At 40.5% G+C, this 19,530-nt stretch overlaps 1 protein-coding gene across 1 annotated transcript in view; it reads left to right on the forward strand.

Moving 5' to 3' along the window:
• The window catches only part of LOC149793230 (uncharacterized), a 58,739-nt gene that overhangs the window by 26,761 nt on the left and 12,448 nt on the right, over positions 1–19,530 (forward strand). The window contains exon 8 of the mRNA XM_089968966.1: positions 19,282–19,489. Within this exon, the coding sequence (XP_089825092.1) occupies positions 19,282–19,489 (208 nt within the window). The remainder of the gene's footprint in view (positions 1–19,281; positions 19,490–19,530) is intronic.

Genomic DNA, 19,530 nt, shown 5'->3' on the forward strand with positions numbered 1-19,530 from the left:
CTTGGCCATCCACGGTTAATCCCTGCGACGAGTGTATCGTTGTTGCGTATCCAAGTTTCCATGGCGATCTTTCTGCGTTTATCGCGTCATTGACAAGATTAATATCAACAAGAATAATATCATTCAAGACTAAAATCTTTTCCTCTCCGCAGGGTAAAGTAACACTGATATTTTGTTTCCTGGTATCAGCGGGCCTGTAACATAACGGCACCTGCAATGTTGGAAATTTCTCACAATGAAGTTTGAATAACATATCCTGAATAATATCGCGAACAATTTTCCTACTAGCAACAATCAGATGATCTGGACGCCACAAATTTAGAAAAATATCCATCGGAGTCTCGTCGATTATTCTTCTCATCACATCGCATTGAAACTTATTCGGTTGTAATCGAATTATTTTCTTAAATTCGGTCAGTAAAATATCATCGGATCTATAATCGGCGTCGATTTCCTCATAATAGTCAACGAAGTTCCTGAGCCACTCATGAGGAGATTCACCATCAATAGGATCAGGCTGGCCGTGATCTCCGCACATTACCACGGCGGTATTTTTCTCCTCCAGCCAGATCAGGAACGATTTTAATACAACTAAATTTACTGTGCAAATTTCATCAAATATTATAATTCTGTTGATATATTTATTTCCCATGCGAGCCGAATCCCATAATCCACCGCTGTATTTGAAATAACTGTGATACGTGCAAGAATCAACGCCGCGTTGCCTTATTTCTCGCGCTAATCTGTGAGTTGGAGTCAACACTATCATATCAGATTTCGCAAATAAATTTATCGCTCGCGTTGTTTTACCGCTACCACCAGGACCATTCATGTAAACGAATTTACTACGTGAAATCGGGTCAAATGCAGATGCAGCCGTCGATATTTCCTCAAATTTATCTCGATGAAATTTATCGCAATCTTCGACATCGGCGTCCTCACAGTAATCTAGGATATCCTCGTTTTTTATCCTCCAAGTTCCCCAAGAACCATCGGCGATTAAATTATCCAGCCTATACTGGTATTTCTTATCGATATAAAACGAGTCCGTTGCGACCCTTACCGCGATATCAGAAAATTTATTTATCATCGACAGTAAATTTATACTCACATAAGCGAGCATCGATGATCTCAAATGCGTATACTGCGCTGATTCTCCATCGAGATAGCTAATTACGGTACCTAATTTTTCTCCGTCAATAATAATATTCTCTCTGTTGCAGAATATTCCACGCGATACCGTATCGGCAATAATAAAGTCCATTTCGGCGTCGTTGATAAATAACCTAGCGTGTCGATGTTTATGATCAACGGATCCTCCTTGAGTAAATTTGCCAATTATTTTTCTTCCGATATCTTTCGCGTTTTCACAATCCGTCGGCAACCACACTTCAGTTTGTTTTCTATACGATATAATCGCCTCGCTCACCGTCAACGATATTAACATTGACGAATCCAGCATATATCTCAACAACACCGTAGGAACCCATCTGCGTTGAGATAAATGCCGACCAAACCAAATATAACAAATTTTATGTAAATTTTCAGCAAACTCGAATGAAGTAACATAAGCGAATCCGGTCATAACAAAATCTGGCAACGGCCCGTTAATTGCAACTCTCGTCATCTCGTTGGTGGGATGGCCAAATTTAGCAAAATAATCTGCACAATCGCCATATCCAAGGAAACTTCCAGGATACCACGCGCTCATGTCAACGGATATCATATCTTCGAAATAATATTTGGTATTCCACAATCCGCCATGGCCATACTCGATACAGCTAAGTTGAATATCAGTGAGGTATTCGTTCCTTGTAGGTTTCCACGAATTTCTTTCTCTGGCGGCGTGAGCGGCAACAGATGGAACAGTAAAACAATTCGTTAATAACTGATCAGGATTTGACGAATATTTCACCGCGATATTTCTCATCGATTCATGCAATTTTTCATCGCGGTAAATATCTCCTCGCGGCAATATAAACTGATCGTATTTTTCTTCGCTCGAGAATAACCAAACCGATATCGGATCAGATGCGGCTAATATTTTGATAAATCTGAACATAGCATCGGAATTGTCCTTTGCACCATCCGCAGATTTACTATCTGTGGGATAAAATTTAACAACACGATCTCGCAGAAATATCATTACCGATTGCGACCACGCATGTGAATTATGATCAATAATTTCGATTGGAACTCCTCGAGATCTATACGGCGACGAATATAATATTTCTCCTGATAGCGTTTTCACGGTAATAGGAAATTTAAGTTTCTTGCTCAACACAGCAACATCGTCAATCCATGCGCCATCAACAACAGTCTTCGCCCATGAATTAATTTTATTCAATCTCAACTGGGTCAATCCAGATCCACGACGAGCGTTTTTCATATGCTCGATAACGCGCTCGGCAACGCAATTTATCATCGGAGATTCTTTCATCGCAGGTAGATTTTTCATGTCAGGATTATTATTTAGCCGATAAATTCCATAAACAACTGCACTAGATGGATATGCCCTGGCATAATAAGGACCGTCAATTCCCAATAATAATCCTGGCTTCGAATTTTTATCAAGAACAACATTTTTCTTACCGCCACGCACGGGATCTCGTTTATCGCGAATAATCCAAGTGTCGTCAGGCATTTGTGCAATAATTTTTATTCCAAAGATAAATCGTTCTTCCTTGTGTTCGGATTTTATGTGCTCGATTATCTTCTTGGCCCGTTCCAGATTCATCGTAGCATCAGCAGAGTTAGTTTTCCATGTCGACCAAGTGTGAATCGCCCCATCATCGAAAAATTCCTTCTTGGCGCGATCAACCTCAGGTATAATATATTCTGCCTCATCAAGATCAAATGCATCCATTATTATATTTTAGACAAATATCTAAATTATAATGAATAAATGTTCGTGGATACCAATCGGATCAACAAAATCATGCGACAAATCCTGCAGAGGCGATTATTGTGGCGCTCATATATATGCGATTCGACGAGGCAGTAAAGGACCACAGCGGTGCTTAGTTTGTCAAGTTGGCACTCGAGGAAAGACCCGATTGTGTTTATCCTGTGGAGGGAAAAATTATCGAGAATTGCTCAGATATTACAAAAAGAAATCTTCCTCGATAATAACCTGCGAAGAAGATGATATTAATCGATTCAAGGCAAATTACGATTTAAACAAACAGAATATTGTATATGGAACTGAAATCAACGATTCCTCCAGCAACAATCACATACGAGTTTAGATTACATCCAACCATCGAGGGTTACGAGGCTTCATCGGATGGTATCGTTAGAAATATCAAAACGAAAAATCATGTCGGTAGTGTTAATGGATTTGGATATCTCAAAATTACCGTCGGTAATGATAAAAAACGAAGATGTACGACTTATTTCTGTCACAGGTTCGTATTCGAAGTTTTCCACGGACCAATAAAAATCGGTCTTGTTATAGACCATATTGACGGAAATAAACTTAACAACAAACTATCCAATCTTCGCGCGGTAACTCAAAGTGTAAATTGTAAATTTAATGGCGGATATCGATCAGCTAAGGCGGTAAAATCATTAAATCGAGAAACAAATGAAGAAATTGTATTCACGTCGATGAACGCCGCCGCAAAATATTTTAGTATTAATCCAGCATCGGTGAATCGTGCAACAGAAAAAACAATCAACGCAACATTCTCCCACAAATTCGGCGAGTGGATCGAGTTTTACTATATTCCGATAATATCCGAAGAAAATTAAATTGAATATTACAAAATCTATATAATATGGACGAAGAAAATATAAATAACATCATCGAAGCCATCGATGATCTGAGAAAGAAAAAAATAAATCTTCCATCGGATCTAGACACGAATAAAATCCGATCCGAATTCGAGACGATTGTTCAGGGGAAACTCGAATACAAATACACGCTGCCGTCAGAGTACAAATTAATAAAAAAAGATCCAAATTGCCATGTATCAATCACTTGCGACTGTCAGCGATGATCAAATCGAGGATTTTGTTAAATTATCTACGCTAGTGGAAAAAGCTAGATTGATTTTATCAGAAGCATATGAATCAAGAAAAATTACAAGTTCACGCGTCAGACAGCTGAAAAAACTTGTCGATGAGAGCAAGGCCAAGGAAATTTCTGATCCTTGAATTTTCCTGAAGATTTCCGCAAACAAAAAAAAAACAAAAATTAAAAAAATCTTCCAATTTTGAAAATTTCCTCGGTTTTTATTTATTTTTTTGGCCCATTTTTCCCTGGTGTACAGATTCAAAAAATCTGCGATTCTCACGATTTTACCAGCAGATTGATACTTATCGTTTCCCCGCGTATATCAAGCAAATTTCCTTTCTGATCCGTTAGTTTGAAATTTATCCTTGACAACAATCGATTATGACATCTTAGGTAAAACGGATTCACTGGCTCCTTTATTATCAAATAACCAGGAGAGGCGCTAGGTGAAAACGAATACAATATAAATCCCTGCTGCGCCTGATTTGACTCTGACGAATCAACATTGTAGCTACCCTCGACAACATCCGCGTGAAGATAAATCGCGATAACTTCCGTTATGTTAACGATACCTGGCGAGATATGCCGCCCCTGCCCGGCGAGATCGTTATTGTGTTTGAGAATCGATTCTGATTGTATTTTTTTAGTCCACGCGGCATGTAACTTCGGAAATAAATCATCGATGGTATCAGTAAAAGATTTTCTCATTTTATCAACATCATAATCGGGAAATTTGAAATTTGGTAGCGTTTCCTCGGTTAAACCAAATACTCTCATGAATTTTTGTTTTTCTCCTGAATTTCTGATCAACGTGAATTTGCTAATAGGAAGAACATAATCGGCAATTGATATATCGTCGACTATCGCCTGAATAAACATACCATGATAATATTCAACATCATTCGCGAGTTGATTTAAAATTTTCACGCGTCCGATAATTTCGCTACATGAGCCTGATTTATTTAAGATGCATTCATGAAAGGATTCCCGCAATAAATTTAAATGTAATTTATGTTCTTGATTAAATTCGTTGATGGTTCTTCTTATCGAGATGCCTTCTATGGGGAATATTTTCCTGTTAATGTGGGTAGCGTCGAAGATTTCCACGCCGGGGGAATTTTGGGAAGAGCCAACCACGAGAGAACTTTTTCGTCCCTAAAAGTAAAAGCGAACATTAACATGTTAAATTTGTGGATGTTCACGAAGCTGATGGCAGTGTGGATTAGAGACTTGTGTTTGATATCTCCGTACCATCCTTCGTCGGTGGTAAAATCTTCTTTTTTTGGTTCCGGTTGCTCTGGAGGAGCTTCCTCGTACCAACCTGGAATAATAAAATCAGATTTTTCTGGTTTTGCCAGAGGTGCGATTTCAGGCCAACCTAATATGGTCCTAATCGATGATTGGTAAATATCTACCATGTACGGTGATTTCACTTCTATCATCGATGACAGTGTTGGATCGTGCGCAGATATCTTTATTCCCGGAGTAGCATCGCCGGTTATATTTGATATTCTACTGGTAAATTCCTTACCTAGTTGCTCAATTTCGTAACTGCCTGTTGGTATACCGACATGTATCCAATCAGGTGTTCCATCAGGTTTGTTTTTGTTGGCAAAAACAAGCGAATTGTTTGATAATAATTTGCCAAATGATTTCGATCTAACATTAGGCCAACTGTTGTAGACACGCAATTGTGTTAGTGCAATTTCTTTGACGCTGATTGGTGTTGAAAAATTAATGCTAAATTCTGGCTTGGTTGAGTTTAACGATATTAGTGTTGTTGTCGGCGGTGTCGTGTTTGTCACGATCTGGGCTAGTTCGGACATTATTAATATTCATTTGTTCAATCTCCGAGTAAATACTGATCATTGCCGAAAATTCTGGATCGGAGATAACACCATCGTTGAGACTTTCAGAAAGAAGCGATGATAATCTCGAATACGCGTCGTTGACCTGGGATAGTTTACTCGTGTACAGGAATAATTTCTCACTTGTGCACGAGGAGATTTTTTTCGCTACGATATTGAGAACACCAGCGATTGTCGTTGTTGACGAGATTATTATCGTTGCTGCGATCGGTGCTATCGTTGTTACCGCGGATAAAATTATTCCAGCACCAGCGACTACAGCGGATACCGCGTACACGGCGACGTCAATGATAACTAATCTACGCTGGTATTTCTTTATTTTTATCTGATACTCGTCGAGGAGTTTTTTTAACGAATCCTGCCATGATCGCGCCTGATTGTAACGGTAGTCAGATGCGGTCATTTATTAATTAATTTACCTGACTAATTGGATTCAATGTGATAAATATTCGAATATTACATAATAAGACGTTGGTCCCATGGTGGTTCTGTTTTGTGGTTCTAGTGTGAAATTTGCGATGGTACCTTCATTTAACGAAATAATGAAAAATCCAGGATAATATTCATGAATTTCATAAAAAGTCGAATTTATATTGAATTTTATATTGGATATAACATAAACTCGATATACACCCCGAATTGGCGCGGTAAAGTTAAAAGAATTATTCTCGGGTGTCCAAGTGAGAAATAATTTTTTAACAACAAATGTCATATCGAAGGGTATTCTCTCTGTTATCACCTGATCTGGTATCGAAATACGCATCAACGTAGGAATATCCAACGATGATACTTCTACGCTAATTTCTTGAATTTTTGTAGTTGCGTCGAGAAGTTTCGTGTTTAAATCTCGAATTTCTCCGCCGTACACTGATGTATCGATCTTTTGACGCGCTAATTCACGTACCACGTTAATTTCATAGTTGATTTTTTTTATTTTCTCATCTATCGATTCACGTATCGCGTTAACCCCCTTGGCAAATTCGGGAGCAACAACATCGCTGAGTTTATTAATTTCCTCGCTGATTTTTTTGTTGAGATCGTCGATTGTTGTTCTCTGACCCAACGAGATATTTACTTCGATAATTTCGGCAAGAATATTAGTAATTTCCTCGTTGATGGATTTTACTCTCTCGATGAGATCGCTGTGTGTAGTTGAGGAGGTATCGATGAACTTTTTTATATCCTCGTCGAGTTTTTTACTGAGATTTTTTGATACCTCCTCGAGTTTTTTAAGATCATTATTTAGCTTGTTAAATCTTTTTGTTATTTTTTCCTGGAAATCATCCTGTGATGCCTTATCGGACATTAGAAGCATCGCCGCTGATAACTCGCTATTTTTTTGTTTTATATCCACGAGATCGGCTGGAAACTCCGCGATGATATCGGTAATATCAGCAATAGATTTTAATACCATCTCCGATTGACGAGTAAATTGACTGATATGATCATTATATTCTTCTCGCTTGATTATATCAGTTATTTTCACGTTGCTGGTGTGTAATCTTCCCTCGGTATTTTGAAAAACAGCAACTTCGCCAGGATCTACTTCTGACAGCGATAGAAGATTGTTAATATCGCTCTTGGTTGCGAAATTTGATGTATCGATGTCAGTCACTTCTGCTTTTTCCTTCCTAAAGAGCGATCTACCGTAAATGTCAACCATGATATTTATCTACGGCGTATTCAAATACAATTTTATGATACGGACCGGATGATTTTGAAATTGCGTCAAGAACATTAATTGACTCTGGACCGCATATTGGTGGATCCGCTAATGTTTGTGTTGGAAGAGTCGAATACCAAACCGGAAGTCTCAGCGAAGACACGTAGTTGATAAATTCTTTCGGTGGTGCTAATCCATATGAGTCAAAGTAAATAACTTCGCGAGGATTAATCGCGTAGGCAACCCAATGCGTGCCAGGGCCGGTATTTTTATCGAGATTTATTATTCCTGTCTCGGTAGGGTTTGGTTTGTCTGGTAGTTGATCCCGCATAAATACGCCTCTGAAAAATTTTATTTTTTTATTCTTTGCTTCGCTAAGTAGATCTAAATTTGAATAGGCCGTGCTAATCTTAGGCCGGATCCGTATGGGGGGCGTCTTAGATAAAGGCCGTTTCCCTTTTTTTTACCGTATCTCCCTCCGGTAATTTTACTTGTTAATGCGGAACCTAATTGGGAACCTATCCCTCCGAGCGCGCCTAATCCTAGTGCCTTTCCAATCGCCGGAAGAGCCATTTTCACTAGCCCCAATAGAGGAAGAAATCCGCCTGTTTTGACCATGTCTCTGATGGCGCCTATGGAAAGGCTCACATGAACACCGGAATTTGCTGATTTGGCCTTGGAAAACCGTTCACGTTGACCTTTAGTTAGCGACAGTTTGTTAGGTCCACCGTGAATTTGATCGTTTTTCAGTGTTAATTTCATACCGCATCGCTTTGATATCGCTGATTGGAGCTTTTTTATCTGACCCGGGGTCAGAGTTACACTGACGTGCTCGTATGGCATATTAATAACCGCTTAATCTAAATTTGGAATTTGTCACATGTTCTCGACAGGAGCGTCAATAATTCTCATTCTGCCGCTGATGCCTTCCAATATCATTGTTCTATCACTGAGAATTACCGCGATCACTTTGTGATTAAGTCCAGCTGTGTTAATTCTGGCTTTGAAATGGATATCAACAACAGATTGTTTTACCAAATCGAGATGCTCCAGGGAAAAGTAATAGATAGGATAATGAGTATTAAAATCTAGCTGCGATATTTGCAATCCCGTATCGATATTTTGATCGCGACCCATGAAACTTAACAAGCGATGATACGCACGAGCCGTCGAATGATTTTCAAAATCAATTGATATTTCCTCGGATGGTTCTTGTTGACCATTTACTCTCAACGACACATTTGTCGCTCCAATGTGATCAAATATCATATGACTGTATAATTGATGATACCTATTGGCACGCAAAAACGCGATAAAGATATGCCTAGGTGCAGAGGTACCCTGCTGCGATGCAATACGCCAGGTAAAATCACCATTAATATTGGTAGTTGTGGAATCTGTTGTTGTTGTCAGCCATGACATGACAGATTTACCGCCTTGGTTCATAAATGACAATAATTTTTCTTCTTCGATTATTGACGGGGTTATCGCTGGCATCCACAAGGTAAATTTTAGTAATCTTACTATGCCGTTATTATTCGCGGCATCATTGGGACCTATCACGCCAGTAGCGTAATCGACGGCACCTTCTCGCCAGATAGCATCGTTGCTATTTTCCTTTCTGACAAATGTTACGGTGTGTTTTGCTCCGTAGATAATTTTCCTGAAATGTCTGCAAAATCCGAATATAATGGATAACGGGATAGCACAAGCGAATCTTCTGTTACCTGGTGATAGCATGGACTTTCGCGTGGTAAATCCGAGATTATAATCAGGATAAGGTTTAATGATCATATCTTCGATACCAGCGGGAACAGCAGGATTGGCGCGATCGTTGGGTTGTCTAATATTGAACGGCCTACTTTCGGGACGATCAGTATTATCCTTGGCAAACATCATACTAGGGCCAGCTGATCTAGTAAAATCATCCGAGTATCTAGCTAGGCCTATTATCGTTGTTGCTAAGTCAATATCGTTGGTAATTGACTCAATCTCTCTTCCATCAATCATGTAAGTTGCGCTCTTGAATAACGCCATAATACCGTTGTTAACAAATCCGACTCTAAAATCTGCTGCATAGGCGGTATTATCCGCTTTAACAACTTCCCCGGTAACTTCGATATATGCCTCAGATGGAAGAAAATATCTTGTTGTATCGTGAACTTGAATTTCCAAGCGATTAGATGTATTTGGTTCAACTGCATCGTACGAGAAATACTGGAAATCTCGCACGGATGTGTCTCTACCTACGGGCTCGTCCATGTCGAACACTTCATTTGACACTTGTGCGAACATTTATTATTAAGAATATCATCTAAAACGAAGACCACTGCCTGAAATAAAACTTGTATTAGCAACTTCATTTGCGAGATTTGTCTTAGCAACTTCCTGCGCTAAATTTGTCTTAGCAACTTCCTGCGCTAGATCGTTTATTTTTTTATTTGCCGCGTCGTTTATGGCTTTGCTGATTTCGGGTGGCATTTCTCTGGTGCTAGGTAATTAGACGGGTTGTTTTTTGCGCATTAAATTTAATATTTTACTTTTGACAGCATTGAAGCCCTTGCTGGCCAAATTACCGATACCAGAAATGGCAGTCTCGCCGATCTTTCCTATTGCTTTTAACCCGAACTGTTTGATCACGGGTCCGATTTTAGGTATTATTCGCGTAACGAGACTTCCAATGATATCGCCGAATCCATTGCCGTGTATATATTTGTACACGGGCAATCTAGAGTTTACTATGCGGACCTGTTTGGGTCTGCGCTGATGTTTGTGAACAATCATGTTATTTCAATTGTGTTGTTTTAATCGATGAGCTCATCGACAAGTTCCTTGTAAATGTGAGAATTAATGATGCCACCGCGGAATAACCGCTGACAAATATCTGAGGCTTCGTTGATTACTTCGCGAGAGTTATTTCCGGCTCGTTTTCCTCCGATTAATACCTCGAGGCGAGATACATCGTTGACAACACTGTCAGGGCAAATGGTATATCCGCTACCTGACTTTGGTTCTGTTTCATCTGACGATGGACCTGGCGAATCAGACGTCATTGGTGAATATATTTCTGGTGAAGTTTCGGGGGAACCCCTAAGTGCCTTACCCTCTGGATGAATACCCCATCTTAATTTGGGGGAAAGTACGGGACCCTTCCAGTTTGTCGGGCTATACGGTTTTGAAAGGGGGTGGTAAAAGGGGTCGCGGGGGGGTGATGGTTCTGACGGGAGGGGGGGGGTGATGGGTCTGATTAACGTATAAACATCTCTCGTAGATGGTCTTTTTGCCGCTGCCGCTTTTGTTAATTTGTATTGATCAACCTTCAATAAAAATTTTGCAAAATTTTCATCATTGTAAACTATCGGTTTTCCTAAACTACCAAAATAAATTATCGCCTGCCAATCAATTTCTCCGACTTTATCAGCAATATTTTTTTTCAAAAATAAATTTTTAGTTTCCGGAGAATCATCCGCAGCAACTACCATTTTTTAAATATCGTCATCGATTAAATCCATATATTCTTTGTTCAAATAATTATCTGCGGGTAATTTAGGATCAATTATTAATGAGCCATTGTACACAGATGGTTTATATTCGCTTGGTTGAGTTACTGGTTCCTGATCACTCTGATCTTTTTTCTTTTTTGATTTTCTCTCCCTTTTCTGAGGTGGAATTTTTTCTTTTGGTCTAGCTCCTAATTCCTCTAGTTGAATATCTTCTTCCTGTGGTTGAATTATTGGTTCCTGTGGTTGAATATCTTCCTGTGGTATTACTTTTCTCCTTCGTGTTTTAGCTTTTTCTTCCTTCTCCTGTTGTTTTCTTTCCTTCGCTTGCTGTTTTATATCTTCCGCTAGTTGCTTATTATAATTATATCTATCGTCTGCTGCTTCTAAAAATCTTCTAAAAAATGGATCCCTTTCACTCGCCTGTGTTTTTTCCGCATAAACTTTATATAACATACCATACCAACTATTACGGGTTTTATATTTTCCCTTTCCTATTTCAGTCAAATATTCATTTCGAACACTAAACATATCTTCCGCAAATTGACCAATTCGATCTATGGTATACAGTGTCGAGAGCGGTCGTGATATTATTTCCCATCCCTCATCGGTGAAATTTTCTCTTAAATTCTCGATATTAAACTTCCCTTTTTTTACTCCCGGTTTTCCTACTACGGTTTTTCCCTTACTACCTATTTTATAAGCAATTGCAGGTTGTCGCCCTTGTTGTGCTGCAATTGCTAATCGCTCGGGTAATGTTCGTGATTGTTCCTCAATACCTTTCAACATGGGAAAAATTCCCTTTTTCTTAGTATCCGGATCTTTTTCGTCGCCAAATACAACTTGCTCGATTGTTCCGGTAACTGGCTTCAACCATTTCGATGATACCTCGGAGATTCCATGTTGTACATCTTCGTAACCACGAACATTTCTCTTAAATAATTGTTTTGTCGGGATAAGCTTCTTTAATGCCGCTAATTGCTCTCGCGCTAATCTGGCAGAATGAGGCTCTCCAACTGTGCTAGCTTTCGGACTCATATTATTTTCAAGTATATTGTTTTAATGCGAGGTAAAATTAGGATCAGCAGCCAAATCCTGACAAACGTCCACGACACCAGAATAAATTTCCCCCCCCCCTAAAATCTTCGTTTTTTCTTTGTCCAGAATCATTGATTTTGCACACAAAAATTGCACTCGGTGACGAATTTACGCAAATTAATTTTCGTGGGAAGGCTTATTTTTGAAATCTGAGGCTTCTACGGAGAAAGTTCTCGTAGGAGGCTTTATTTGGTCTGGAACGTCTGGTCTGTAGAACTTCCCTGCTGCTCACAATCATATAATGGTAATCAAACATAAAAAATGATGCGGATGCTCTCTTGTTTTCTCCTTAGTGTCAAAGTTAATGATGTGCATTATCTATATAGTACGAATATGTCGTACACGTCCTTTGGTAGACGCGACGGGTCGGGCAGCAGTACTTCGTACGGGGACAAAAATGCCAACCGTGCTGGAGATTCTATGTAGGGGGATCTCAACATGAGTGGTCACATTCTCGCTAATCTTGAAAACTTCAGTTATTCCCTCAGAACGCCAGTGCGCACGATGGTCTCACGTCAGTAGACTAGTGCAGACCAAATGATCGTTGACCGGTGCAACTTTGACAGATCTCGAGGAATCACTTGCTGAAATACGATAAAATAGGAGGTACGGTCAGTGGAAATGTTGCGATCACTGGAATGTTGTCCGTAGCTGGTCAGATACTAGCGATTTGCTGATGTTCTCTCCAACTTCTGGAAGCACGTCTCAAAATCCCAGACGTGTGGGGTGTACACCAGACTGGACACGAGCGACCATGGTGGTGTATCATTTTAGAACTTCAGATCGTTCCATTTGGATCGATAGAGAGGCTAATCGGAATTACACGCCCATCACCGTTCAAACGGTAGAAAGATTTCACGTCAACAACTCAAGTTACTACTCTTTCGTAGAGATCAATGATATCCAATTTAATCTTTACAGAACCAGGTCGATGCAAAACCAAAAACTATACGGAATTCCTACCACGTGGCCGATTACCGATAACACTCGCGATTTCATATTCTATGGTCAGTATTTCGCTTGGAAATACTAAATTATTCACGAAGGAAGGGAGCGATCACCATGTCCGGAAACAGCATCAAAGGTCTTCCCACGATCACATCATCGAACGATGATACCAAAAACGTTGTGCAGTCAGCAAAAGCAGTGATACGGTAACGGACGATGTGTTTTTTACTACAGGGGCACGATTGATGATCACCGACTATCCTACAGTACTCGACACCGAGGCCTCACAAAAACAGTACGTGGACAAACAGCGCGTCAGAATAACAATGGTCACATTCCCGTGTTGCCCTCAGAGACTGGAAATCGATGTGGATTTTCTGTCTGTGCGTCCTCAGAGTTTGATGCCTATCACACAGTGTCACGAAAACGCTTTGGTGGCAAATGATTACTGCGATGATCTATAGACAAACGTAATTGTCAGCAGGTAGGTCTGGAGTACGAGGATTTAGATACGACTCTGATGGTGATGGCACTCGACGAACACTCTGCAGCCGGTGATAGCGACGGTGATGATCCATCAGCTTTTGACCTAAAAAAAAAGGCAAGAGAGGCCCTGTTTATTATTCACTGTATGCAGAGTACGACAAAAGAGTGGAAGGGGCCCGGAGTGGCTGAATGGTATAAAGCGATGTCCGTTACGGATCACTGCCATCTCACCTCTGCCGTCGCGGGTTAGAGTCTCGGATTCAGCCAATGTGGGTATGTGAGAAAGTTTGCCAGTAGCTTCTCGTGGGTCGGTGGTTCTTTCCGGAGTGTTCCCGGGTTCTTCCTCCACCATTAATACTGGCTACCATATATAGTCTATCGTGTGCTGAAAAAGAGCGTTAAACCCTACAACAACAACAACAACAGCAACAACAGAAGAGTGCATACCAACTTTGTGGCAGCATCATATCACTATATTCAATGTCTAAAAAAGATTCCCATTATGATTTCTTCTTAGAACAAGTCTGCAGAGTAAATAGAGGAAAGGAGTTTTTACAGATTACCCTGTGCAGATCCATTAACAAAAATGGTCATCGAAAACAAAACCTTTACGATAGATAGATATGATTCTATCATGCAAGAAAACGAAGTCCTTCTGGATGAAATTCTTGATCATGAAAGGATGTACATAAACGTGGTAAGAGTTGGCGTGACATTTTACCTTCTTTACAGATACCAACATAATTTCGATACCGATCCATTAACGGTGATGTTTGCGTACACATATCTGGAGGCGATGAATTTTCAGGCATCAGTAACCATTGACGATCTTGTTAAACTGAATCAGTTGACCTCAATAGATACTTCCCCACTGAATCTCACGAGGTATCATTGGTTAGTGAAATGTCTGAGGGTATCAAAAATAAAATATTAAGTGTGAAAAAATATATGAAAACGTTGGAGTATCATTTGATTGATCTTAAGGCATTGTTCCAGAATTTAGTGGAATTAAGCCCATCCTCGACTTAAACATAATCGACGAAAACGTAACGGTGGAGCAGCGTCGCGAACTAGAATTGTATTACTGCTATAACCACAGACAAATAGCCAACCCCATGATATTGATTTTATCTGGTGCTGGACCGGCCAAGAAGACCTGATGAAATGCCTCGAACCGCGAATGGAGGCCAACAAAAATATCACCAAGCAGACCATACTGTCCTATCAGAAAATGCTCAATAAAATCTGATCTTATCTGCGCGGAGCTCCATTTGACAATTCCTGTCTGATTCACGAGACGAGGACTGTCGACGATCTCATTGTGGACATGGTAGGAAACCAGTGCGAGCTGATGAAACTAAGTCGATTCGAAAAGTATTACGACCAAAAATATGAAACCTAATCCTATAAAAGATGTTGACGGCGACGATATATTAAATATTATGATACAATAACAAGCAATTAATGAAATTAACAACGGGATTATATTATTAACATCTCTATTGTTGCAGGGAGAGACTAGAGCCTTGCCTAGTATCAATGGAATCGCATATGGAAGATCCAGGAATGAGTTTATTCTGTGGCATGATATTGCTTGTCGACTTAGGAGCATCGCTAGATTGATGCAGGGTGTCCACATGCACTATCTCAGATCGTATGACTTAATAGAACGAGTAAGAGGAGAGCTCAAGGTGATGCCCCATAAACATCCTGCGCCTCGCACGCTCGTCTACGACTAAAAAACACTGGCAGGACGAGAAATTCTCACCACGCAGCAGTACCAAAAACAACTGTGAGAAAAATACAAAGCGCTCACTGGAAAAACTGCTAAGCCTTCCAAACTCATTCGATTTCAGAATGAAACCATGAGCTGCTCGCTACAAATTGACATCGAGAAAAGACTAAGCAAAGGCGATCTACAAGCCTTTTTGAAGGACAACGCGATAAAATGACGCGTCTACCACAACCCCGACTCGCTGAAAAAGCATATGAAGTTGCTGACAAAGGATTTATTTGCTATCACAGGCTTGAGCAAGGAGTCGATAACAAACTCATGCAGCGCATTCTACACCATACAGTAGAGGAAGTTCTGCGTGCATCAAACTTGGAGCAGCTCTCAACGTTGATCTTGTGCGGCAACACAAGATCACCGAGGTGTGGATCAGAATCAGATTGCTGTCTGTTATCGCTGTGATCATTTCAGTTACATCATCGACATTTTTTGGTTCTTTATACAGCTTCTCATCCGACGTCAGGATCGGCATCGGACTTTTCCGGAGTCAATTCTCTCTCGTTTCAAACTTCCAAGTCATACAGTTCCGTGGTAGCAAGTACCTAACTCTTCCCAAATCCATCGTTGCCACCAACGCATGCATCAGTGTCAAGAACAACGACGACTACTGTCTCTTATGGGGTATCCTTTCCGCATTGCATCCCGCAGAGGATAATGCCGAACGCGTCTCCAAGTACAAGCCATATTTTAATACTCCATGCCATCGGGATTACCTTTTCAGCAGCCGTTAAAGACGTTCCCAAACTAGAAGCGCTCAAAGAGGGACTCTCCAACAACGTGTTTGTAATCGATGACAAAAAGGCTGGCAATAAGCAATTCGTGGTCTATTCGCTTATGATCTCCAAAACAGCCGCACTGAGCAGCATCAGTCTATTGTATTACCATCACCATTTCGAGTACATCAAATACTTTAGTCGGTTATGTCGATCTCAGTATACACGACATAAGAATCACGACTAATTATGTTATCGCTGCTTGCAATGGTTTCATCAACCGCGTCTAGCCGGGATACTGTTTGGAACTACAAAACGTACAGATGCCAAGCGAGGGGACACCACGGTTCGAATACCACTACAAAAAATACGCACACGTGTTTTGCATCGTCTCTGGCTCGGAAGCAATCCATGAAAAGGTGCAAGGAACCTCTCCTGATCCGATCGATTCTTTCACTCAAATGGAACACAAGTACATCCCGTTCGCGATAGGCTATGAAACCTGCCGTTCCGTTGATGATCTTTTGTCTTCTCTTTATCGACAGCAGCGAGGTGAGGATTGCGTAGCTTGGTTCTTTATGCAACTTACCGCTAAATGAAAACTCGTCAGTGACCTCCAAAAAAATCCAACTCCTAGCATCTCCCCACCTCGTAACAACTGCGACAGCACACGTCGTCGACTCAATGCCACATATGTAAAGAACACTTTAAACCTCATGATAAAAATACAGAGATTGCTGTCACTGCACACTGTCAAGGAGCTGCTTATGTGGATTGTAATCTACAATTCAAAGATCCAGACTTCCTTCTATGACGGTCATAATATATGAAGCTACTATGGGACACTTCATCATTGCAGCACTCGGTCATCCGCGCTTTAAAACACATCTCGCTGAGGTGGGTTCATGTCCTATCAAATGGATTCCTAACAAACGACAAAAATATCTTTCGTTTTCGATTGGTCCTTTTCAATTCATCGATTCGTTCCAGTTTGTGGAGTCGTCGCCAGAAGAATACCCTGGAACCAGTTCTAAATTCACACCCTTGAAAAACCAATTTGGAGCTCATGTCACTCTACTCCAGCGGAAAGGTGTTTATCCCTTAGAATGCATCGATGCGTTGCCGAGATCAGATGAAACCTCGTTGCCATCCTTAGACGCCTTCTATTCTCACTTACATCTCTCCCACATCACCACTGAGGAATATTATGCGAAGAAGATATGGAATGACCTAGACTGTCACACTCCTGGCGATTATCACGACCTTTACCTGAAAACTGACATACTTCTACTAATGAATGTCTTCGAAAAGTTCAGACGCATGTGCCATGATCATTATCAACTGAATTCACTCTGGTATTTCTCCTCACAGAGCCTCTCCTGGGATGCCCTCTTCTAGACGAGTCAGGTCCAGCTTGAGCTCTTCACCGATTCAGACATGTTAATTTTCACAAAACACATGATTCGCGATGTACATATAGCCGTCATCCAAAAACAAGCCTTGGCTAATAACAAATACGTAAAACATTACAATCCTACCCAACCCTTTTCCTACATCCTCTATTTTTATACCAATAATCTCTATGGTTGAGCCAAATCACAACACATTCCTGTGGGTGATTTTCACTGTATCACCAGAAATGAGGTCGTTTTTGAAAGAACAGCGGGATACAATGAGGATCATGACTGTTTCATCGCAGTCGATATCCTTTATCCCTCTCATCTCCATGCCGTTCATAACGATTAACCCTTCTGCGCTGAACCACTCCTCATCGCGAACTCGATGCTTTATCCACAACAACTGGAGTAAAACCACCAATTCGGAATCAGTGATGGCAAGTTAAAAATTGGTACAACCACAAAACGCGATACAAAATACATCATCGACTACTAAAATATACTCTCCAACACGGACGCGTTCTTGACAAAGTTCCTCGAGCTCTGAAGTTTAAACAATATCCATGGATGAAATCCTACGTCGACTTGAACACCCAACAACGACCTAAAGCCACTACAGACTTCGGTTAAAATTTCCTCAGTCTCAAGAACAACAAAGAAAAGACCATGGAAATCATTAGATTCGGAAAGAAATTCTAAATCATTAAGAACCAAGGACGACGAGATAAACGTGTGACCAACGATGTCTTAGTTAGCATCAAAATATTTGACGAAGAGATCGTTGCCATTGAATCCAGAAAAACATCACATACTAGATAAACCCATCTTCGTCGGTCCAGCTGTTCTGAACCTTTCCAAAATGCTCGTGCTCTAGATTCATTACGACTTCATCCAACGCAAAAATGGAGATAAAGCAAGACTACTAATGACCGATACAGATTTACTCATCTATGAAATTCATACCGACGACGTCTAAGAGGATCTCCGTCAACATTCAGGCCTCTTTGATCTTAATGCTTATCCTGAAACAAGTCCATTTCACTGCAAAGATAATAAAAGGAAACTTGGAAAGTTCAAAGATGAAACTTATTCGATACCCAGCACATAATTCATAGGACTTAGATCCAAAATGTATTGTCTCACGCTCAATGATGATATCATCAAGAAACAAGCCAAATGAGTAAAAAATATGTCAACAGTCGCATCGATCGTTAAGACAGCCATTACAGGGGCATCTACGTTACTACTTCATGAGAACTTTCCGATCACAGAGACATCATTTCCTCACCATGGTCATCGAAAAAAATGGACTATGCTTCTTCGACGATAAACGTTACTCCACTGATGGTATTCACACATTCCCACATGGATAATACCCCAAGTAAAAGCGAGACAGAACCCAGTAGTAGATAGACAGGGAAATATCTTTTTTTTATCACGCAGTGAGCCAGAATCACCGTTTCTATCTAAGGAGTGCAGTGAGCCAAACCCAGTGGTAGATTTAATGGGGTAGAGGAGACGCTCACCCAGATCACGCATTGAGCTGGGTGAATCAGAACCCTCACTACACACTGCTACTTGTGTGTGTGTGTGTGTGTGTGTGTATGCGTGTGTGTGTGTGTGTGTGTGTGTGTGTGTGTGAGAGAGAGAGAGAGAGAGAGAGAGAGAGAGAGAGAGAGAGAGAGAGAGAGAGAGAGAGAGAGAAAGAGGTACGTATTAAAACTTTCTGTATATATGCAGGATTCTTTGCTGAATGGTGCTTGAGTAGTCTTCAATTTAATTTTTGTTTCTTTCAAAGGCATGCCACCATCTAGGTGTTCTTGATATAAGAGCTTACCAACTTGTAGGCCGAAGAGGCGTTGATATGATTAGCAGATTCCAAAGGGGCACAAATTGCAACAAATGCTGCTCCAAAAGCCTATGTAACTCGGACAATTGTACTTCCGTAATAACTGTATCCGTAACAGCAGCAACTACGACACAGGCAAGCACAACATCAGCAACAGGTATATTTTAGGTCTATTTGAGAATCATTTGGATATTTGAG

This window comes from Sinohyriopsis cumingii, chromosome 8 (genome assembly GCF_028554795.1).
Source record: "Sinohyriopsis cumingii isolate HCF-2022 chromosome 8, ASM2855479v2, whole genome shotgun sequence".
Classification (NCBI taxonomy): domain Eukaryota; kingdom Metazoa; phylum Mollusca; class Bivalvia; order Unionida; family Unionidae; genus Sinohyriopsis; species Sinohyriopsis cumingii.